This window comes from Nomascus leucogenys, chromosome 21 (genome assembly GCF_006542625.1).
Source record: "Nomascus leucogenys isolate Asia chromosome 21, Asia_NLE_v1, whole genome shotgun sequence".
NCBI classification, from domain to species: Eukaryota; Metazoa; Chordata; class Mammalia; order Primates; family Hylobatidae; genus Nomascus; species Nomascus leucogenys.
Window position 1 is genome coordinate 5600158 of NC_044401.1, and position 21916 is coordinate 5622073.

Consider the following 21916-nt stretch of genomic DNA (forward strand, 5'->3'; position numbering starts at 1 on the left):
GGGTTTAAATGAATTTACCCACTAACGTTCACTTTACTAATTTTCCTAAATGAGCTTTTCCCTCTACAGAGTCTAAACAGAGTGTCTGGGTCTGTTTTTCCCATGTGTACAGAGCCAAGTTGCCATTTTCTGGCAAACGACCTTTGGACAGGAAAGGCCTTCTCTCCTTGAAGGCCCATAACCTGCACAAACACAGCATCATCCAGTTCAGGAGCTTGAGTCTACAATCCTAACACAGTCAAGTGGACATGCAAACACTCTTTCCATCCTCATAGGATTGTTTGAATGAGTCATGGAAAATTAGAGTGTCAAATGTGTTTCCCAGCTGATTTCAAGCCTGTGATAGTTTTGTAGGCCCCTTCCTGGGCGTAAAAATCAAGGGCCCAACTGGCAGAGAGAATAGAAGGCTGACATACCAGTAAGTCTTCTATGCACCAGGATAGACTTTAAACCATACCCCCAAACAAAAAAGCGAAATTTACCTGGGTTGTGGTGATAAGGGAACACATAAAATAAAAGAAGGTAGTCACTTAATCCTAGTTTTTTTTTGTTTGTTTCTGAATCCTGCAACAGTATCAGACCAAACTTGGGTTGGAAAGGCTTTAGCTGGCTATTATTTTCATCAGACCCCTCAAGGCCATCTCAAACTATAATGACAAGAAGAAAAAGAAAAATGGTCAAATTATATGTTGAGATTCCTAAATCCTTTGGTATCATTGCTTCATTTATAAAAAGAAAAAACTATACAAATATTTATAATCTATAATTGTAATACCACGACCTATTGGAGGAGGGATAAAGAAATTCTAGATTCCATTTCCATAAAACCCTGCTAAGTGTCTCATTTAAGTAAACCAAGTCTATGTTTTCATTAATTATCTCTTATTTTTATTTACTTTTTTGGTGATCAACCCCATTCAGCTGTTTACATAATTCATACAAATGGAGCTTTAAGATGGCTCCCTTCCTGCCTCTCTCTAATCAGATTGTGCTTCTTCATTCCTTCCTGAATAGAAATTCTAAGCACCCCGAGCCTCATGTAAACTTGTGTGCCTGTCCTTCCTACAGATCCTCCCACTATCACAGAATCCAAGAGCAATGAAGCCACCACAGGACGACAAGCTTCACTCAAATGTGAGGCCTCAGCAGTGCCTGCACCTGACTTTGAGTGGTACCGGGATGACACTAGGTATGTGCCAAACCTACCGTCCCCCATAACTCCACTGCATGGGCCTGGGGGCACCAGAAGCCCCACAACAAAGCCAAAGCCAAGCCAGTTGTAATTATGCAGAACTATATTCTCACACTCTTCCTTTTTAATATCTCTTATCAAATTCTTTGGGGCCTGCAGCTCTTAAGCTGAAGCCCAAAAGCAGTCAGGTAAAATAGAAAAATGGTTCAATGGGTAGCTTTCACCTGCATGTCTTTCTTGCCTGTAACAGAAACTCAAACCCATTCCCTAGTTTTCTCTGTTGATGGACATTGATTCTGATAATATGGCATTGCACAATTAAAATAGGAACTGGGCATGGAACAACAAACTCTAGCTACTTCCTTTCTCTCCTTTTCTTCCAGTGTCAGGATGGGGAAAGAATTCCTAAGCTAAAATCCTCACCAGTGATCCTTTCTATTCTTCTGTTTTTGAACCCTTAGGATAAATAGTGCCAATGGCCTTGAGATTAAGAGCACGGAGGGCCAGTCTTCCCTGACGGTGACCAACGTCACTGAGGAGCACTATGGCAACTACACCTGCGTGGCTGCCAACAAGCTGGGGGTCACCAATGCCAGCCTAGTCCTTTTCAGTAAGTATGCCAAAGCAGGGCCCAACTTGATGGAATTAAATTGACTTTTCACATGAAAAACGTGAAAACCATTCCGTTAGCTATAAAAGTTCACTTAAAAACAAATAAGGATATATGCACTGAAACAAAAATACAGGGTTCTCAACCCCTGTGCCTAGCAGAGATTTATAAATGGAGCAACTTCTCTCTATAGTCTTACTTCTGATAACTGCCTTGTTGTTTGTTTTCCTTCGTTTTTGTTTTTGTTTTTTGTTTTTTCCTGGTTAGTTAAATGAAATAATATGCAGAGAACACAAGTCTCTTCGGCAGTGGTCCTTTAAGAAGCAGAGGTGATGTAAAAGCCTGGAAATGGACGACAGTGTTTTTTGTTTTTTGGTTTTTTTTTTTGAAGGCAGTGATAAGTGATTGAGGAAGAAATATTCAGTGAGAATGGATAAGGTGGTGAGAGAAGGGAGAGGCTGGAAAAAGAAAATATATTTTTAACAACACAAGAGGAAGGGTGGAATAAATGATAAAAACACAATGTAAAATCTAAAGGAGGAAAAATGGTTGCAGAAAGCTCTCTGTATGACAGTAAGAGACATTACTTTTCTGATATATTTTTGGAACAGAGATAGAATGGTAGGAAAGAGGAACATTTCTGAAGACCAGAGAAGATCCTGAAAGTAGAACAAGGAGAGAACGGTCATTCTAAAGTCACTGATGTTAATAGGAGACCCCACTTTGGAGTCCTGCTCTTTAGCAGCAAGTTAAAGTCTCTAACTCCCTACCTTGTTGGGCAGGTGACTATGAGCACAGAAACAGATGCCCCCTCTGAGAAACAGAAGGATGCTAAATGGAGTCACAGGAAAATGATAACATTTGGAATAGAGACACATTTATCAGAATAAGCAAAACAAACCAAAAAGTTAGCCCATGCTGAATCTGAAAGTTCATTTGGACTAAAGGGAAAAGTCCAAAAAAAGTACTGTTATTATTTTGGAATAACAAACCACTAAGTTTTTTTTTCTGCACAGATTCTATTGGAAGAACTGGAAATACTATGGGCAGGAGAAATGTTTCTACCTTGCTATATTCCATTTAGATGAGCCTTCAAGAAAAAAATATTTTTAGAAAAAAAATCAATTTAAGTGAGAGTTCTCTTGAAATGTAGTGTTAAAGCCATTTGAAAACTCCTTAAGATCCAACTCCATTTATAAAAACAACAACCACAAATGACTCTAACTTCAGCCTTTAGTTTCTCATTCGTAACTCTCATTGACTTCAGTCTGTGACAGTTTGATGAGATACAGTTATACAAATGCTGCCTCCATATGAAGTTTAAAATTCACAACATGTTTACTTGTCTCCAAAGACCAAACATAAGTATTCTTTGCCTCAACTAGAGACATCAATATCCCTAAGACGCTTGAGAATATACTTCTTAAGAACTGTAGTTACCTGATTCATTCCTAACATTAAGGATTCCATAAATGGTGGCGGGAGAGCGGGGGTGCGGGGGGAACCAGCCTCAACTGGGAATTTAAGATTTACCAAATCTAAGTTGACCTGGTTAAGCAGAACAACATGCACTTAAAAACTTAAAAAGAAGGTTGTATAGAGATTAGTAAAGAGAAGATAGAACAATTAGATGTTACAGAAAGCAAGCGATTATACATTTGCATTAAAGTATATTTTCTTCCTATTTAACCTAGACTAAGAACTATGCTAATGATATATTTCAAATAATAAAACATCTATAGCCTGAGAGAGAGGAAAAAGAAAGAGGTTGGAAGGATGGAATACTTGAGGGAGGAGGGAAAGTGAGCATAGAGTTGGTCAAAGGCAGTGAGATACTGCTCATGGTCATGGAAGGTAACATCAAGCCCTACAATACCAATGCCCTATAACAGAGGTCCATTTAAAGGACTTAACCCAGAAAAATTGAGAAATGTCAAGAATCTTACAGAGTTTCTGTTTGTATAATGAGAATCAGGGAATAATCAGACAAGTGTATCCTATCACACTGCCCTTTACAATTTAGTAGAAGTCACCCTCCACTATACATTTGAGGACTGTGTGATGCAGTGATTAATGATGTACTTCCTGGTGGTCCCACATAGGCACTACCATATTTGTGTCTTTGGCAGCATGCGGAGGCACCACATGCGTCAGCATTTGGTTTAGAATAGATGTCCCACATTTATGGGAAAGTTAGGAGGTATAATACTTACTGAAAAATAGAATATGAAAGATCATTAAGCTTTGAGGTAAAAAGGAACTATTCAAATTGCAGAATACTGGTGAATCTATTGCACTATTTCTTAGATCCAAGGCCTAAGAACAAACATTTTGGGGGAGAAGCTCTCCTTTTGTAGCAGGAATGGCACTCCCTCCACCCATCCACCCACCCACCACCGGTTAGTTTTGGGAGGTCTATTGTTACAACCTGCATAGCTAGAACCTTATATTTCACAGAGTTCTAAAAGAAAAGAAAGGAAAAGAGAGGGAGGGAGATAAAAGAAAGGAAGGAAGGAAGGGAGGGAGGGAGGGAGGGAAAAAATAACAGTACCCGTGTGGGTCAATCGTCTATTACTTACATTCAAATAAATGGGATTAATTGGAAGAGGAAGACACTGTGCAAGTGTCAGCAGAGGTAATTTTCCACAGAACAGAGTCAGGAGGGGAGAAATGCTTGGGGGCAGGCGTCTGTGGCCACGGCCCTGATGAAAGCACTGTGTGGGCAGCAGGGTGCTCTGCTGACCAAGCCAGTCCAGAGAAGAACAGGCAGCTGGTGAGCCTCTGCCAGCCAGTGGCAGCAGCAGGTAGAGACCCAGAGCCAGAGCCCCTGAAGAGTTGGCGATTATTCATCTTCGTTGGTGTGTCAGCGCATTTTCAGGCATATCCACCACAGTGATGAGCTGACTTGTCACACAGTGTAAACTTGCAGTCACATGCATACATACACTTCCCCACTCTCTATTAAAATACTGATCTGCAGAGGGGTCAAAATCATGGAATGAGGGTGTAAGAATACATTGTATTCATAGTAAATTTTTCCTGAGCTGGTGGAAGCATTCCTTTCTCATTCATCTAGTTCTCCACACATTCTAGCACTGTGTTTGTCAAAGATCTACACTACCTCAGTCGGTATAACCAAGTAATGCCTTGTATATCTTTTTCTTCATCCTTGGGCTAAGCATTACCTTATTAACGTTTTGAATACATTAATCCAATGGCACAATGTATGGGCAAGGATTCAGCTCCCTAGTCTTTGTCAGACAGGGGGATATGCATGACATAGATGAAAACTTGGACTTCGAGTGATGCCAAGACAAGTTCCACCAGCTGCATAAGTAACATAACAGACTGTGTTTCCAGACTGATAACTAAAATGCACCCACAAAGGTGATAGATTTATCTTGTTTCATGCTCTTGTTGAGTTAGATTTAAAATAATAGACATGGAGGAAGAAACGGTGATGGGTGATAATTTAAATGTTGTCACTTCTTATTAAGTGAGTGCAATGTACTCTGCAGTATGTACTATGCTAAATGTTTCACATACATGATCTGATTTTTAAAAATTGTATTTTTGTGTCAGAAACAGCTCTTGCTATGTTGCCCAGGCTGGAGTGCAGTGGCTATTCATAGGCATGATTCCACTGCTGATGAGCATAGGAGTTTTGATCTGCTCCATTTCTGACCTGGGCCAGTTCGACCCTCCTTAGGCAACCTGTTGGTCCCCTACTCCTGGGAGGCCACCATATTAAACTTAGTGCAGGTACCCAATCATCATAGCACACTACAGCCCAGAACTCCTGAGCTAAAGCAATCTTCCCACTTCAGCCTCCTGAGTAGCTGGGACTACAGGCATGCATCACACCAACCCTACTATGTACTTGTGCTTCTCCATTACATAGAAAAGTTAAGTGACTAGTGCAACTAAGTAAGGCTGAGCTTGAGATTTAAATTCAGGTAGTCTATTTCAAGAGTCTAGGCCCTAAGCCAACACATTATCTGCATTTGTGTATGTGGGCATAAATATTAGGAGATATATCTTGTAAGTTAGGAGGTGAGCAGAATCTATTTTTTTTTTCTCCTTCTTTCACTCAACGAGGCGTTTCCACTGTCTTTATACTGCTCCATCCCTTCCCACCCAAGGGCACTGCTTGTGTTGCCTCCCACTTCCATTTTCATTAACTCCCAGTAGCCTGCTACCACCAGGTTAGTTCGATGATTGGCTTCTCTTTGGCACGTTGACATTCTCAGTGAATATTCCAGCCTAGTAGTCAGCGTTTAGCCTAGTAGTCAGCGTTTGGTGTAGGAGGAGAATAAGGAGGAGAATATTCCCACACATTAATGAACAATCCCACTGATTGATTACCTTGTACTTTAGAGAAATGTGTGGATTATAAAGGTCTTTTGAGGCTTTTGAGTACAAAAGAATAAAAATGCAAAAAAAAAAAAATCTACACTGGGCTTTGCTGCATCCGTGTGTAGGAGGTGTTTTTAATTTTCTTTTTAAACTTTAAAATATCATTAAGTTGTAAAGCCATAGTTGACCAAATTTCAAGTACTACCTGAGTAATCCAGCACTAGAGGGAGTCTTTATAATGAGGGCCTCCCCATTTTCTTTAAAAAGCATTTTGTTATCGGAAAGGCTTGCTGTTTAAACATACACTTGATGATGCTAGTCAAGACTTGGCAAAGCCTAGGCCAAGCACAGTGGCTCAAGCCTGTAATGAGCTCAGGAGTTCGAGACCAGCCTGGGCAACATGACAAAAACCCATCTCTACCAAAAATACAAAAAATTACCCAGGTATGGTGGCATGCACCCATGGTCCCACCTACTCAGGAGGCTGAAGTGGGAGGAGTCCTTGAGCCTCGGAGGCAGAAGGCAGTGAGCCAAGATCAGGCCACTGCACTCTGACCTGGTTAACAGAATGAAGACTTGGCAAAGCCTTTTAACCAGCTACTTTTAGATGCCACACAATAAAACAGCTTAAGCTGCTATCTACCCACATGTAGTTTGAAGCACTAGATGCAAACTCCTTAAATGGGCTCTGTGGATACATCTCCCCTCCCCTCCCACCCGCTTAGCAGGTAAGAAACCAAAGCTGAGAGTTAAGAGACCTTGCTAACAGCCACAGCATATAGTACTAGGGCCAACCTTATAGTTCTGTTCCCGAAATCTCCCAGTCAGCTGCTAAGCGTGTTTTCCTCCTCAAGTAGCAGCTGCCAAAGGAGAAGTGCATAGCACCAAGGGTTCTGCCCTCCCTTAGTTTGAAAATCAAAAGTTGGAAAGTTTCTTTTTCCTTATAAGTGGTATTTACTTCACTTTACACTCTTACAAGATCCTGCAAACCCTAGCATGAAGTGTAAAACAGCAGCAGAATAACGCTCGAAGAATAAGAATAAAAACTGGGATGGAGAAGCATCTAAGGAAAGATACGTGAATAGGATGGAATTAAGAGAATCAGAATAACGAATGGGGCGTGATAGGCCTAAGACGATGATAACAGGGTGGAGCTAAGATGGTAATAACAAGCTGAGAAGCAGTTGAAAGGCACTGAAAGGAGTGTGGGTGAGATGGTTTAGCAATATAAACGGTCATGTGGAAATAAGGGCAGAGTGCATTTACCCAGCTGCGAACAGCATGATGAGAAAATATTAAGCTGAGTCATTTAAACAGTCTGAATAATAATAGTAATAAGAAAAATAAAATTCAGTAGAAAGAGTATAATATGGGACAGTGGTCTCCAACTGCTAGACAAATGCTAAAAGCAGTTTAGCTATTTATTTTCAAAGCTGGAAACTTAATACGAAATAACCAGTGGAGGCTTAAACCATTTTTCTACTTGACACTTGTGTAACTAACACACAATTGTTCACTGGGCTGCTGTTGACCTGCTCCATCTTCATGGACTTAGGAAACTTTCATATTTAAGTGACAACTTCAGCCAAGCTGGAGAAAAGCTGACTCTGCAAGGAGACTGAGTTTTCTCAGTGTCCAGATGTATCCAGTGCCCAAAGTCCAGGTAAAATCTACTCTTTTTAAGCATAAGGCACAAGATAGTAGGCTATCAGATTTGAATATGCACATATGCTTTTCTCATTGTGGTTTCGATTTTTGTTGATTTTCATTTCTCATTGATCTTTATTTAATCAAGCTGCTAGGAGAAACATAGAAAAGTGTGTGCTAATTATGTTACACTATCACATAATTTGGGAGTTAGCAAATAATACATCCTATCCCTACTATTCTATTCTATATTTCTGAAAAAGCCCCAGAAGCGAATTTAAGCTTAGGTCTTTCATGAGATAAATGAAGGCCACCTTAAATTCTGAACTCTGTCAGCACATTCTATTTATGGTCAGTAGCTTCTGTGTGGGACTGTCAGATACTTTTAAGCTAAGACCTCAGTGTTCAAAAGAAAAGTTGTATCACCAAGCAAATTTGATTGGTTGATCAAATTTCGGGTGAGAATGTATTATAAAAAGAGGGGGAATTAAGGAATAGACTAAAAATAAAATTATAACATGCTAAGAATGTATTACCTTGACATTACTCCTATACTGGTATCAGTAATGTAAAGTAAAAACCTGAGGGAAAAGTTGAGCTAGTATTGTCCACAGTAAATTTTTCAAATGCTTGGCTAAAGCTGATGTGAACTATAGGGCTTAGAGAGAGGAAAGAAGTCTGTAGCTGACACACGTTCATCTGTCACGAGCTAAAGAGACGAGAAACAAGACCAAGATGTATCACCTGAATTTGATCACGATTATAAACACCCTCAACTTCAACTCTCTAAAAGATCTAAAATCTTGGTGGTGGGTTTTTTCCAGTAGGATTCTATATGTAGAGTTATCACAATCTGATATTGTCCTCCTGTACTAAACTTTTTAAAGGCTCTGCATTTTTAATTTTGTTAATAAATTTCTTTGATAGTTTAATGTTAATAGGAAGTACAGACAAATGTTTTATGAGAGATATGATCTTGTAAGCATGGAAATTCATCTGTTGTATAATTGTTTGAATAAACTAAACATGAGAAAGATACATATATATAATATTTAAAATCTCCATGACGATTACTATTTTTTCCCCTTTAGAACGTGTTTTACCCACAATCCCCCACCCCATTCAAGGTCAGTATGATTTTTATCACTGTAGCTCTCTTCCTGGGTCATTCTCCATCATCTTTAACATGCAAAACACACAAAGGGGGGAAAACACATTCAAAAAATTCATATACAATATAAATCATTTTTTTCCCTTAAACCTTTTTTAAAAAGCCAGTTAGTTGCTTCCAACACCAGTTGAATAGGCACAGAACAAGACTATTATCTGACTCATCTTCAAATTGGTCAGTAGCTGCGAAGGCAATACTAAACTCAGCAAGCAGTTTTTTTCTACAGTCAATATTTATTACAAGGAACTAGGAACTCACATATTTGGGACACAGCCAGTTAAATTCTCTAGCTACAAAAATACAAATTCTCTGACTGACTACCCTCACGGTTGGAAGTTTGTACAATCTGAATCTGAAGTCATTGGTATTACTTGTAAAAATTAATGTATATACTGCTAAAGGTTAATCAACTCAACTGGATTATAACAAAGATGTTATTTTTTCTTAAAATCTTGGCCAATTCATGGGTTTTTTTTCTTTCCTTTTAGATATACCTGTCTTAGAAAACGCAAATGAAAAAACAAGATAATCATTCAGAATTCCTTTTCATAAACTTTCTATGCACTCAGTCAAATTAAATTTTGCCTCCTACATCATATTTAGATGCAAAGTGCAGCCGCAACTTTCTAGCTTAAGGCTATTTAAAGGGAAATTGGCAAATAAAATTAAAACAATATAAAAAATCTGAAATGAAACCAACCTACCATTGAAATTAAATTCCAGAAAAGTGATTTGCAAATAGCACTCAAAGACCTGAGAAAAAAATGGAAACTAGGCCATGCGGGGCCTAGCGTGGAAAAAATAAATCCAATTAAGCAAGATTATCATACATACTATAAAGGCAGTGTGCTCAGAATTAAAGGTAGAAAGCTGCTGTTTTATAAGTTTGAAGATGAATCATGTTTCATTAACATTTGTCCAAACTATAAATTCTTGCAAACTTGTGTGTAGATATTCAGTGTCAATAATGCAATGTTTTGAATGTATATGCATTCACATATGCAAATGTATTTTAATTATTTTTGAACTAAGGATTGCAAGGTTTCAAGGATCAACTAGACAGTTTAATAAGAGTTATTATCAAATTTTAAAAAGAGGACAAACTATTTTTAGTATGAAAGCTTAGAAGAACTCTGTTGAATAAAAAAAAAAAAAAAAAATTCCCTAAAACAATGAAATCTGTTTCTAATCCCAGCCACTAAAAATAAGACTGTTAAAATGTGCCTGTTTTTTAGACTTGACATGATACTTACTGTTCATGGAAAATATCCCATTTTGAATTCCTGACATGCCACAATTATTTTAACACATTTATGTTCTGGTGTTGCTGCAGAGATTGACATCACTTTATCATGTTGCCGTCTTGCAAATATATTGATATGAAAAACACACACATATGCATTTGTACCATTGGATAGCATTTTCAAAGAGGTCATGCCCCATCCGAGATGAGCTTTGTACATTATCACTGTGACTCTAGGTATCCTTTGTGAGAGCAGTTCTGCAGCCACCAACTCAAATATTTATCTGATCACACATTATGATATATGTAACTTTCAACAAAGTGAAGCCAGACACCGTTCACAAAAGACAGCTGCCGGATACTGAAAAACAGTCTGGACTAGGGATGGAACACGAGGGATTTTGTTGAACTTCATATTTCCCACAAACTGAACTGTTGATTGGAGAATGACCCTAGTTTGATTTTACATGTAGGTAGACTGTAGTTAGCTTTCTTAGATCCAATAGTTTTTAGAGAATATAGTTTATCTTATACTAATACTTTGGTCTTCTGCTAGTGGAAATTGAAAAGCTGTTCATTAAGACTTGGGATGGCTGGTGTGAGAGTTTGCTATACAAAGATAGTCCCCTCTTAAGTTTTCTGTTCTTTACAAGGACTTTAACTTCTTAGGGATTGAATCACTTTTCTTCTCCACTTTCCAATCAAGGTTAACCCAAGCGAAATGCAGCTTCCCATTGAAAGAAATACTAACAATAGGATGCGTAAGCCTTTTTATGGTGCCAGTTAAGTACCCAAATATCTATGAGAAGCATGCCTCACTGTGGTCATAGCTATAATGCAAGGTATCTTCATTTAATTGAATATCATATATTGTCACCATCTTTATGAACTCTTAAATTTCATTCTTAGAATATCAATTGTCTCTTAGAGATTGGTTGGTATAAAATGTCCTAAAAATTTTAAGGCAATTAATTTTGTTAAGGTGTTTTGAAAGTGGGTGTTTCAAGTTATAAAGATTTTTTCTGCCTTCCCATTATAAAAAGGAGAAATTTCTGTCCTAATTTCCAGCCTCACAAAGATATATGTTTCATTTCAGCTGCTTTATTGTTAATATCTCTCATTGGAGGATCTTCCCTCCTATCCCCACTCTACATGGCTCATCAAGATGACTGGGGATGCACAGCAGTCACAGCATGAATGCAGTCCTAAACCCCTTCAAGCTGTGGTTAAACAAAAACAAGCCTCAATAAATCAAATGCATTTCCCTTGGGTCTCCTTCATCATATTGCTTGATTTTCTGCAGTGATAATAATAATACTGGAATTCCACCAACGGGTAATTTATATTGGCTGTGTCCAATCAGAAATTTTCGAATGTCCTTCCCCCATCTGCCAAAAACAAAACAAAATATAAAACCAGCTTGCTTACCTGCTCCTTATTTTAAAAGATATAAATAAAATAGTGTTTTATCCTTGATCTGTTTCTGATAGGTGTTTTCTTCCATTAATTTTAATTTAGCTTTATTTATTCTGAAATGAGTCCTGAATTGCATAAATTTGCATAAATACCTCCTACTATATTGCTGCAGAAAATCCACTGAATTGCAAAATGAGGAAAGGATCAGCTCTCAATGTCTGGGGGAACTTTTCTCACTTTGTGAGGTTGACATTGTTTCCTGAGGTTTCTGGGTACTGAGCAATGATAACATTTCTCCCCATCAGTTTACTTGTGCCTAGCTCTTCTTCATAATGGAAGTGCGCCCAGAAACATTCTCATATTGAGGACCGTAGGTTCAGAATGAAGTGTTGAAACCAGCCTCATAAAATTAAAAAGAAATGAAACAAGGGGCAAGGACAAGGGCAAACAACCGTTTTGTTTATGTAACTCTCAAGCGAAAAATTCCCTTGAGCACGGGGCTCTCTAGACCCAATCAGCCTATCCCTTTCTGATCACTGCCACTTTGAAACAAAACAAAACAACAAATCCTGGAATGTGTCTCACTTGTTTGCCTCCCATCTGATTATTTATCCCAAGTGAACAGCCTTTCCATTCACTAACCCCGTGTGGCAAGTGGGTTTGGGAAATGTTGAGATTATCTTCCAGGTTCAGGCATGGCACCGGGTTTGTTCACAGCTGCTTGCCATTCCATCCCTGTTTTTCCATTGATAAAATGCATTGCACATGGCTGGGTTTGCATGATTAATACAGCTGTCCAAAGCTTTTCCAGAAAACAAAACAAACCCCCACTCCCAAAATTAAAGTTTAGAAAGAAATTAAAATCCAAACCACAAACAAGCGAGGCTTGCAGAAATCTGAAGTCGTCCTGGCATGTTTTCTCCCTAAGGGAGACTGATGTTCCTACAGGCAGGCCTGGCATCAGAACAGCCATATCCTATCTACAGTTAGAGGAGTGGGTGTACCCGCCCTCACCTAGCATTCCCAGTAATACGTTCTAGAAATCAAATTCCAAAAGGATGAGAGGTCAAATGGGAGAAAAATTTTGAACATATCCCATGCTGTGAAGATCACTGAATAATTTCCAGTTTCATTTATTTTCTGTAGAATGCCATCCTTAGTATTAAAAAAGAAAAAGCTTATTTTCTGCTCCTTAATACAACAGTATTTTGCTATGTTTAATAATGGTAATAATATTAATAATAACAACAGCTAACATACATAATGACCTTCTCATATACCATTAGAGTGTTAAGGGCTTTTGCCTGTATTAACTCAACTCCCAAAACCCTAAGAAAGAGACGTGCACCTTTCTCCCACACTTTTTAATGATCAAAAGACACCTACATTTCAGCCTACCCCTTACTGCACCCAGGCACATATACAAATCTATAGTATATTAATAATCACCCTTGTGTATACATTCATGTTCATTAGATATGCATCTTTCCAATGAATTTTAAATGTTCATCTAATTTGTTTTATGTATTACAATGCTTATAACACTCAGTTACTTTAACGTCCATACATTTTTTACAAAATCTATTTTCAAATATGCTTAACACAGTGAGATGTATGCCCAACTCACACAGATTTATATGAAAGCATTCATCCTTTAAAAACATGAGCAGAGCTATCTGGCATCGGCACATCTAATTTCACACACTTATTCAGGCTGATTTACATATACACCTCTATTAATCATGGATAATTACTAGCATTGTTCCTGTAATTCAGTTTTTCCAACTGTGAAATGGGAAAGAAATTATATTTTTCATGCCCACAAGCTCAAAGTGGTATTTTAAATAATATACAAAAGAGAGCTTCAAGTTCCTAGAAAGAAGGCGTATTGAATTTAAAACAATCATATTCAGATACACATGTGTCTTATAATTTTTAAAATTAGTGATATTTACAGGTATACTCATATAACGTGGACACCAGCTAGATATAAGTTCAATGTACTCTTATTATGTTTTGATGTATTATGGATTCTAAAGATTTCTGAAATCCCCACACTGCTAAAGTTTTGATGTAGAAGCAACCTAAGGCCAAATAAAAAATATTTTTCATTATTTTCTTACCAATATCATAATATTACATTTAAGAAGAGCTGCAAAATTGCACAGTTCCTGGTTGTGTGGCACACACATATACACTCACACACTTTCAGCAGAGTCCTTCATACACACTACCACACGACTGCCAACCCATCAGCCTAAAGGACCTGCCCTTTTTGCTGGTCAAGGGTATAAAGTATGTCCTAGGAGGGATTTCCCTTTTTAGATACGCCTCTCCTTCCCACTAGTTGGCAGAAACAAGGACTTTGTTTCTACGAATAGAATTTAGGCAGCCATGTCAGCACCAATTTACAACAAAATGATTGGTTCTGATTAATACACATGAAAATTATTGAGTTGACCTTCATACCTAATTCCCTGGCTCCTTTATGGGAACAATAGTCTGATTTCCTTCTGATTTTCTTTAGTGGTTAGAGACTCAAGTGGGATAATTGTACCAATATTTCATGTGGAATCAATAGTTCACTCATCAATCCAGTGATTTTGACCGTGTAATAGGTGAGGTTTTCTCCCCATTTCTATGTCTTATCTCCCCCCAACCTCTTTACTCTTCCTTCTACTCTGTTTCCTAAACTGTTTTTCTCTCCCCTGCTAAAAGTTGCTAGAAGGAATAAATCCAAAATTTATTCACACCATTATTTAAATGTTCAACAAGGGCTTGGAAGTGTTATTTCTCTCAAAATTTACACTTCGCTTCAAGCTAAATGACTAAAAATCCTACAGAGTCAATTTAAAGATAGGAGAGTGTTTAGTCCTAGAACTGCTAATATCTTTTCCTGCTTTTCGAGTCTGGATCTGCCTGCACCAGTCAGCCTTTCCCGGTGATCTCCCTGTCCTAAATGCCTTGCTGTGCTATGTAGATGTCTAGAGCCAGCAGGGATTTGAAAATGAATATTTTTTTAAAAAAATCCAAGCTTCCACTAAATTTTAATTTGATAGAAATATTGCTCTTCTATGAGCTTTATAGAAAAAAAAATTTTCAAAGTAACAGTAAAATTTGGGGATTAGGTTTAAGTAATTGGCAGTCTTGTCTTTTTCATTAAAAGGAATAAAGCTGTGTAAGAGGAGCTCAATGAGACTTTGCAGCAGAAAATGTTGGCATGCTGCCCCAAAGGGTGAGAAGACCAGGATCTTGATGGACAGAAAACTGACACAGGCTCCTCTGGTCTTTAGAGTGTACGGCAGCACTGCTTGCTCTCGAGTCTGCCTCATGTGCCAGTTAACATGGGCATAGCAGTCGACTGTGAGAAACATTTTTGTGTGTAGACAGGAAGGAAGTCCTTCCTTTGGGAACTTAGTTCTGGATTCAGAGACTGTATGGAGTGAGAGTCCTTTTTAAAAAGTGGTAGTACATACAGGAAACAAACAAACAAACAAAAAACAGCAAAAAAATCTCTTCCAAGTATTAAATCATCAAGATAGTCCCAGCCCCTGACAAATGTCTTATCATAACCCAAAAAGTATGAACCTTAATTTTAACCTGTTCCTTGGCTCCTTTCTCTACATTTTCCACTATATTTACCAGGCATTACGTATGCATGTTCTTTTTGACATCTTTCAAACAAAACCAAAGAAAAGGTTTTGATAGTATTGACATTCACTTCTAAACACTGGTTACCAGCCATGCAAGCACCACCAAGCCATTATCCCACCTGTCGGGAGAAAACATCGACTTCTGAAGAGGCAATATTCAAATTAAGCTTAGTAAAAATTTCCCTTATACAGTCATTCCAGCCTCATGACATTCTTTCATCATCACAAGTTATTTGTATGTATTAAACTAAACAAGCACCTTGATGGGGAAAAAATCAGTATAAGAGATCCCACCTTACACCTCCCCTTCTATACTGCTGTGAAGAAACACACCTGCCAAGTAAGAACACATCATGGCATAATGAGTTTGGAATTCCAATTTAAGGTGTTCCTATGTACTGAGATGTATGATGGGAGTAGGCAGACTACTCACTAGGACTCCACGGAGAATGTCAGCTTATATCCACCACAGATCAGTGGGGGAGAGACCTTACGAGTCATTTATCATGCTTCCTAATTGGACCCTGGGGAGCCAAGCACTGCCATAGTTTACTCTACAGTTTCGCTTATCATTGTGCTGGTTGTAAAAGAAAATGCTTCCCACATCTTTGTAACACATACGTATGATTAGCACCCAGACATTACCACTAACAAAGTCTCTTTACTATCAATCACAGCTAATAGTTCATTCTACTTTTTATCTGCCCCATACTCGCAATAAAGATTCTGACTTAAGCACCCACCTTCTAAACCTCGGAATCTCAGTATGACCTTTTTAACTGCCTAAAAAGCCTAAAAAGACATTTGGGGGCAATAGTAGCATCCTGTAGAAAAAAAAAAAAAATAGCAATAGAAGGTAACCGTGCCTTGGCCAAGTGTCCATTCTGTTTACCATCCCATGCTCCTTAGCTCACACAGCAGCAAGCATTCCCAGCCATGTTTTATGTTGGAAACTTGCTTGGCCATTCTATAGTGGTTTTTCAACTATACGTGTGGGTTTTGTATAAGTTGGAAGCTGGGGATGTTTGGAGAGCAGAAATAGCTAGAAACAAAACAAAGCAAACAAAATGAAAGCAAGAAGTAACTTGCACTTCTCTGTTGAATTGCAAGCTAGAGTAACTTGGGAAGTTTGTTTTATTTTTCTCCCTTGAAGTTCCAGAACACAGGTAAGTTTATCACTGACAGCTGTTAAGTGCAGCAGTGCTAAAAAAAAAAAAAAAAAAAAAAAAAAGATGGAATGATCCCATTAATTGGAGTTGGAGGCTGGTCTTCCGTTGGGGGATCAACCTTCCCATTCTAACTCGTAAATAGTATGATTTTTTTGTTCTGTATTTAGATATACTCTCCACTTGCTCTTGCCTTTGCTTTGTAGAGTTTCTTTTAGAGGTCACATTTTCTTTTCATTATGATTTCTAATCATTAGGAACACAAGAAAAGAGATTTCATTCTTGATAGGCAGTTAAAACTTTTTTGGCACAGGTTAAGTTAATTTGACATGCACACTATCTTGATGACACCATTCATTTACTCAAAGAAATATCTTAGTATTTGCTCTGAGCTGGGTTTTGGGGATGACAAAGGAGAATGAAGCAGGTACAGCCTCTGCACTAACAGGGTTTACAGACCAAATGGAGAAGTACTTAATGAACTAAGCAACCACAGTAAACTTTAAGTCCATATAAAGATAACTGTGAGGTGTTTGGGGAGAACAAACCAGGGCACATTAGCTAGTCTGGGCTGATGGGGGAAGACTTCCAGGTGAAAGTGAAGTTTAAAAGACAGAAAGAGGCCAGGCGCAGTGGCTCACGCCTGTAATCCCAGCACTTTGGGAGGCTGAATCACAAGTTCAGGAGATTGAGACCATCCTGGCTAACATGGTGAAACCCCGCCTCTACTAAAAAATACAAAAAATTAGCCGGGCATAGTGGCGGGTACCTGTAGTCCCAGCTACTCAGGAGGCTGAGGCAAGAGAATGGCGTGAACCCGGGAGGCGGAGCTTGCAGTGAGCCGAGATCACGCCACTGCACTCCAGCCTGGGCAACAGATGGAGACTCTGTCTCAAAAAAAAAAAAAGAAAGGAAAGAGAAGAAGCAGGGGAAGAGAAGGACAACCCAGTACCTGCAAAGGTCTAGAATCCAGAAAGAACTTAACTCACAGGGATCCACTATAAAGCCTAATAAATTTTTTAAATCTAGAAAAATAATATTTTTTACCTAATAGTTTATCCTCTCTTGCATCTGGCCTGTTTACAAAAAGAAATAAACATGATAAACCAGTGGAGTTAAAGGTGAGGAATTTCTATAATTTACAACAATTTATGTACATTTCAGAATAGCTAGAATACTTCAAATATTTCCATATTTCTAGCATAAAGAAAATATAAATATTTAATGTGATGGATATCCCAATTATCCTGATCTGATCTTTATACCTTATATGAATATATCAAGTTTAAAAAATAAGGATAATTTCTAGAAAAATAAAAATAAAGGTTAGAGATTGGGCATTTTCACCTATATTACACTCAGGACCAGGAAGAGCACTTGTGGGCTTAATTGTATAGACAAACATGGATATTATGTGCTGTGTGGTAGGTAGCAGTATTTAGGTTTAGCTTTCTGGAGGATACTGACAGCCTGTTATTTAGCAGAATGTCTAGAGAAAACTTGCGGCTTTTCAGTAAGGAGGTTTGATGGTAGGTTTTTATTTTAGTTGTAGAAATAGGTTGTAAGGAGCCATCAGTATTTTCAGAGAGTTGCACAAGAACCTGGCTGTAATGTTATATCTGGAGTCACTGACATAGCAGGAGTTATAGACAAACCAAACTTGTTATTGAAGCATTCTGGAACTCCAAGGAATAATGTTGCTGGAAGTAGTCCAAAGCAGAACTACATTTACCAAGTTCTGCACTGCGATGGTTAGTGCCATAGAGGTAGGTCCAAGGGTGGCTCAGAGCATACCAATATTTTTTAATCCCTTATCTCCTTATTTCCAGGAGCTTTAAAAACCCTGGGAAATCTCACAAATTCACTTGTTATCTTTGCATTCAAATTCTGCAGGCCAGTTACCTTGTTTCATGGTATTTGAATGGTTTTGATTTTAAAACATACAAAATGAAAAGGCACATTACATTGATTAAAGATGGGCTTGCATGCCTTAGGATTTTGAATTTAAAATGTATTCTAAAATAAATCAGAAATTCACAATTTGGGGCTGGAAAATAGAAAGTGAGGAATAAGACCAGAAAGAATGTAAATCTCTAGAGACCTATCCAAACCTGTGTTTTTAATCTTTCTTACTCAGTCAGATAAATGAAAGTACAAAAGGCTTTAGAGTATACATAAAATTTATGTTTTTAAACACAACTATGACATATATAATCTATTTTATGTTTTCACAACTAAGAAGAATCAACAACTAAGTAGATTTAGGTCTGGAAGCTAGTTCTTTTTTTTTTTTTTAGATGGAGTCTCACCCTGTCACCCAGGCTGGAGTGCAATGGCTCAATGGTGCGATCTCTGCTCACTGCAACTTCCACCTCCTGGGTTCAAGCGATTCTCCTGCGTCAGCCTCCTGAGTAGCTGGGATTACAGGCGCCTGCCACCACACTCGGCTAATTTTTTGTATCTTTAGTAGAGACGGGTTTCACCATGTTGGCCAGGCTGGTCTCGAACTCCTGACCTCGTGATCCGCGCGCCTTGGCCTCCCAAAGTGCTGGGATTACAGGCATGAGTCACAGCAACTGGCCTGGAATATAGTTCTTTATTAAATGAGTTGGCTGGTATCTTAATTACAACAAAGGTCAAAGGGCCAGGTTGCACCCACAGACAAGGGCCAAGGTACATTTTAGGCACAAGGGCAGAGAAACCTGTTTCTTCTTTAAGACAGAAACTGCATGTCTAGTACTGAGTACCTTACTGATAGCTGATCCAAATAAATTTACTTCTGGGATTTATCTAATCTTACACATATTTTCAGGTGGCATAGCCCAGAGAAACCCCTTTATTAAACTTAGCCTCTTTGGCATTCTGGAACATTTCAATTCATTGATTGTTAAAAACTAAACCCCTCAGGCTAAATAAGAAACTCTCAAAATGTAAGAAAGCTGACTTGGTGCAAGAGACTTAAGAAAGCATTCTCTTTATGTTGAGAGTGTTTAGTGAGACTGCTCTTTCTGTAACAATCCGTATCACCATTGAGCAAAGCCCATAATGTTAAAGTCAAATCACGCACCTATACTTACTTAATACGACAATTACCCAGTACATTAAGCCTCTGGTCAGTAGGACCTCATCAACCTGGATGATAACATTTTTTTATTGCATTGCCATTTCATGCTATTGACCATGTTGCTTTGGAAATTAAGACTCACCCATCTTAGCTTCTCTTTTGCTTTACTATATGGTAACCCCCCACCGAAAAAATGGAGAAAAAAATTTATTCTCCTTGTAATGTTGTCAACCTAATGCCAATGGCAAATAATCAGAAAGTGATTATTTCCTTTTCTCCACATTTAAAGGTTTTTTTAAAAAAATGCATTGATTTGTTTTTATAAGTAGTTTTCTGTTCTGATAATAAATGTTATGCATTCTTATTATGGAAGAATTTGAAAAATATGAAACTGTAAAGAAGAAAATAAAGCTCCAATGTAATCCCTCTCCTTAGAGATAACACCATTAATGCAATATAAACAAATGTTTTGTCTGAATGTTTGAGCTGCTAGTGTACTATAGAATGTTCAAGTTAAAAACATAAAATGTCTTCTATTTTTCCATGCTCTCAGAAGCTGGGCATGTTTCTGTTATTCGTTCAAGGTTATAGCAGAGGCAGGCCCAAGAGCCTCCCTCCTACCCCGGCCAGGGAGCTCTCTGCAGTGATGTGCACACCCAAAGTGCTTTCAGGTCTAAGTCAAATATTGATTCACAAGGGATTTCCCTCATGCACCTCCAGGATCCCCAGTAAGGGTCCTCCTTTCAGATGTGGGGGCTCACAAGTTCTCTCTCCAAGTTGGCGTATTAATATTGTCCCTTTAATAGATGTGTTCTTTTTAATGCAATGACAATTTAAGCATTTTTTCACATTCTATTCACTAAAGAATATTTGATATAAGGAGTGAGGCCCAAATATTTTATTCACATTTTTCAACAAGAAATTATACCAGCATTATTTTAGTTTGGTTTCATTCACTCATTCAACAAGGAATTAACACCATCTGTCTAGGGCTGCAGTATTCTGGTACTGTCTACTCATGCCTGTGTCATTATTTACTCTATGCCTATGTCATTATTTACAGAACATCAAACTGAAGTCCATTTCTAGTCACAGACAACTATAAAGAAGAAAAGCCTTTAGCGGTATTTGAAAGTAAAGTGTAGCATTCCTTGCTGGCCCAAATCTAGCTAAGAGAGGCCAACTTCCTTTCTCAAATATTGATGACATGCTAAGATTGCTTAGTTTTCTCAGCTGGTTTGATGTATTCTCTTAGTCATGAGGACAATGGTCCACCTATTAACTAAGAAAATAGGAAGGCTGGGGGCGGTGACTCACACCTGTAATCCCAGCTTTTTGGGAGGCCAAGGTGGGCAGATCACCTGAGGTGATCTTTAGTAGAGATGGAGAAACTCCATCTCTACTAAAAATACAAAATTAGCTAGGCATGGTGGTGTATGCCTGTAATCCCAGCTACTCAGGAGGCTGAGGCAGGAGAATTGCTTGAACTTGGGAGATGGAGGTTGTGGTGGGCTGAGATCGTGCCATTACACTCCAGCCTGGGCAAAAAGAGCGAAACTGTGTCAAAAAAAAAAAAAAAAAAGAAGAAGAAGGAAGGAAGGAAGGAAGGAAGGAAGGAAGGAAGGGAAAAGAAAGAAAGAAAGAAAGAAAGGAAAGAAAGAAAGAGAAAGAAACAAAGAAAGAAAGAAAAGAAAAGAAAGAAAGAGAGAGAAAAGAAAAAAAATAGGAAGAATCTTAAGGTTGAGATTCAAATCCATTTCTCTATTTTGACTCTTTTCTTCACTAGCCCCAGAATGAATACTCTGATTCTCAGAAAACATTATTCTAGAAACATTTGACATTGAGGTTTATACAACATGAATATCATACATGGGAGAAAATCAAAAGCTCTAATAATTCAAATAGGAATCACAAGGCAAATACTTTTCTATGGCAAAAGAAAAAAATAATATTTGCAAGTACAAGCTGCTAATCCCTAAAGCCTCTGAGTGAAGAAGTCTGTGAGAAAGAAATTAATAGCTTTCAAAGTGAGGACTGAAAATTGAATTAATAAAAATTGCTCCCTTTTAAGCCACTATAATTATAAAGGTTTTATTTTTCAAAAATTTAGCCAATAAATAAATAAATAAACAAAAGTCAGAGGGCAAAACCCATAAATTTCCACAGCAGAATCTTACAAATGTTATACCTCAGGTCCTTGGCATCAGTGAGGAAGCAGCAGCAGGTATGATCTCCTCCTCTGTTTCTTTTATTATATTTCTTAATAATTTTAACCCTGTCCCTTTCTGCAATTTCCAGGAACTGGAGGATAAAATCCCTATTGAATTTGGACCTTTTCCCGTCCCACTTCTGCAAACACACACTCTTACTAACTCTGGCCCAGAATTTTTAAATTGCC

At 38.1% G+C, this 21916-nt stretch overlaps 1 protein-coding gene across 3 annotated transcripts in view; it reads left to right on the forward strand.

Annotated features, from left to right (window-relative positions):
- LSAMP (limbic system associated membrane protein) overlaps window positions 1-21916 on the forward strand; it is a 645347-nt gene that overhangs the window by 603962 nt on the left and 19469 nt on the right. For 2 of the 3 annotated variants that reach the window (XM_003261841.4, XM_030801556.1), the window contains exons 5-7: window positions 1069-1189; window positions 1654-1802; window positions 8897-8932. In XM_003261841.4, coding sequence (XP_003261889.1) covers window positions 1069-1189; window positions 1654-1802; window positions 8897-8932 — 306 coding nt within the window. The remainder of the gene's footprint in view (window positions 1-1068; window positions 1190-1653; window positions 1803-8896; window positions 8933-21916) is intronic. The other variant, XM_003261840.4, reaches the window with a different exon arrangement.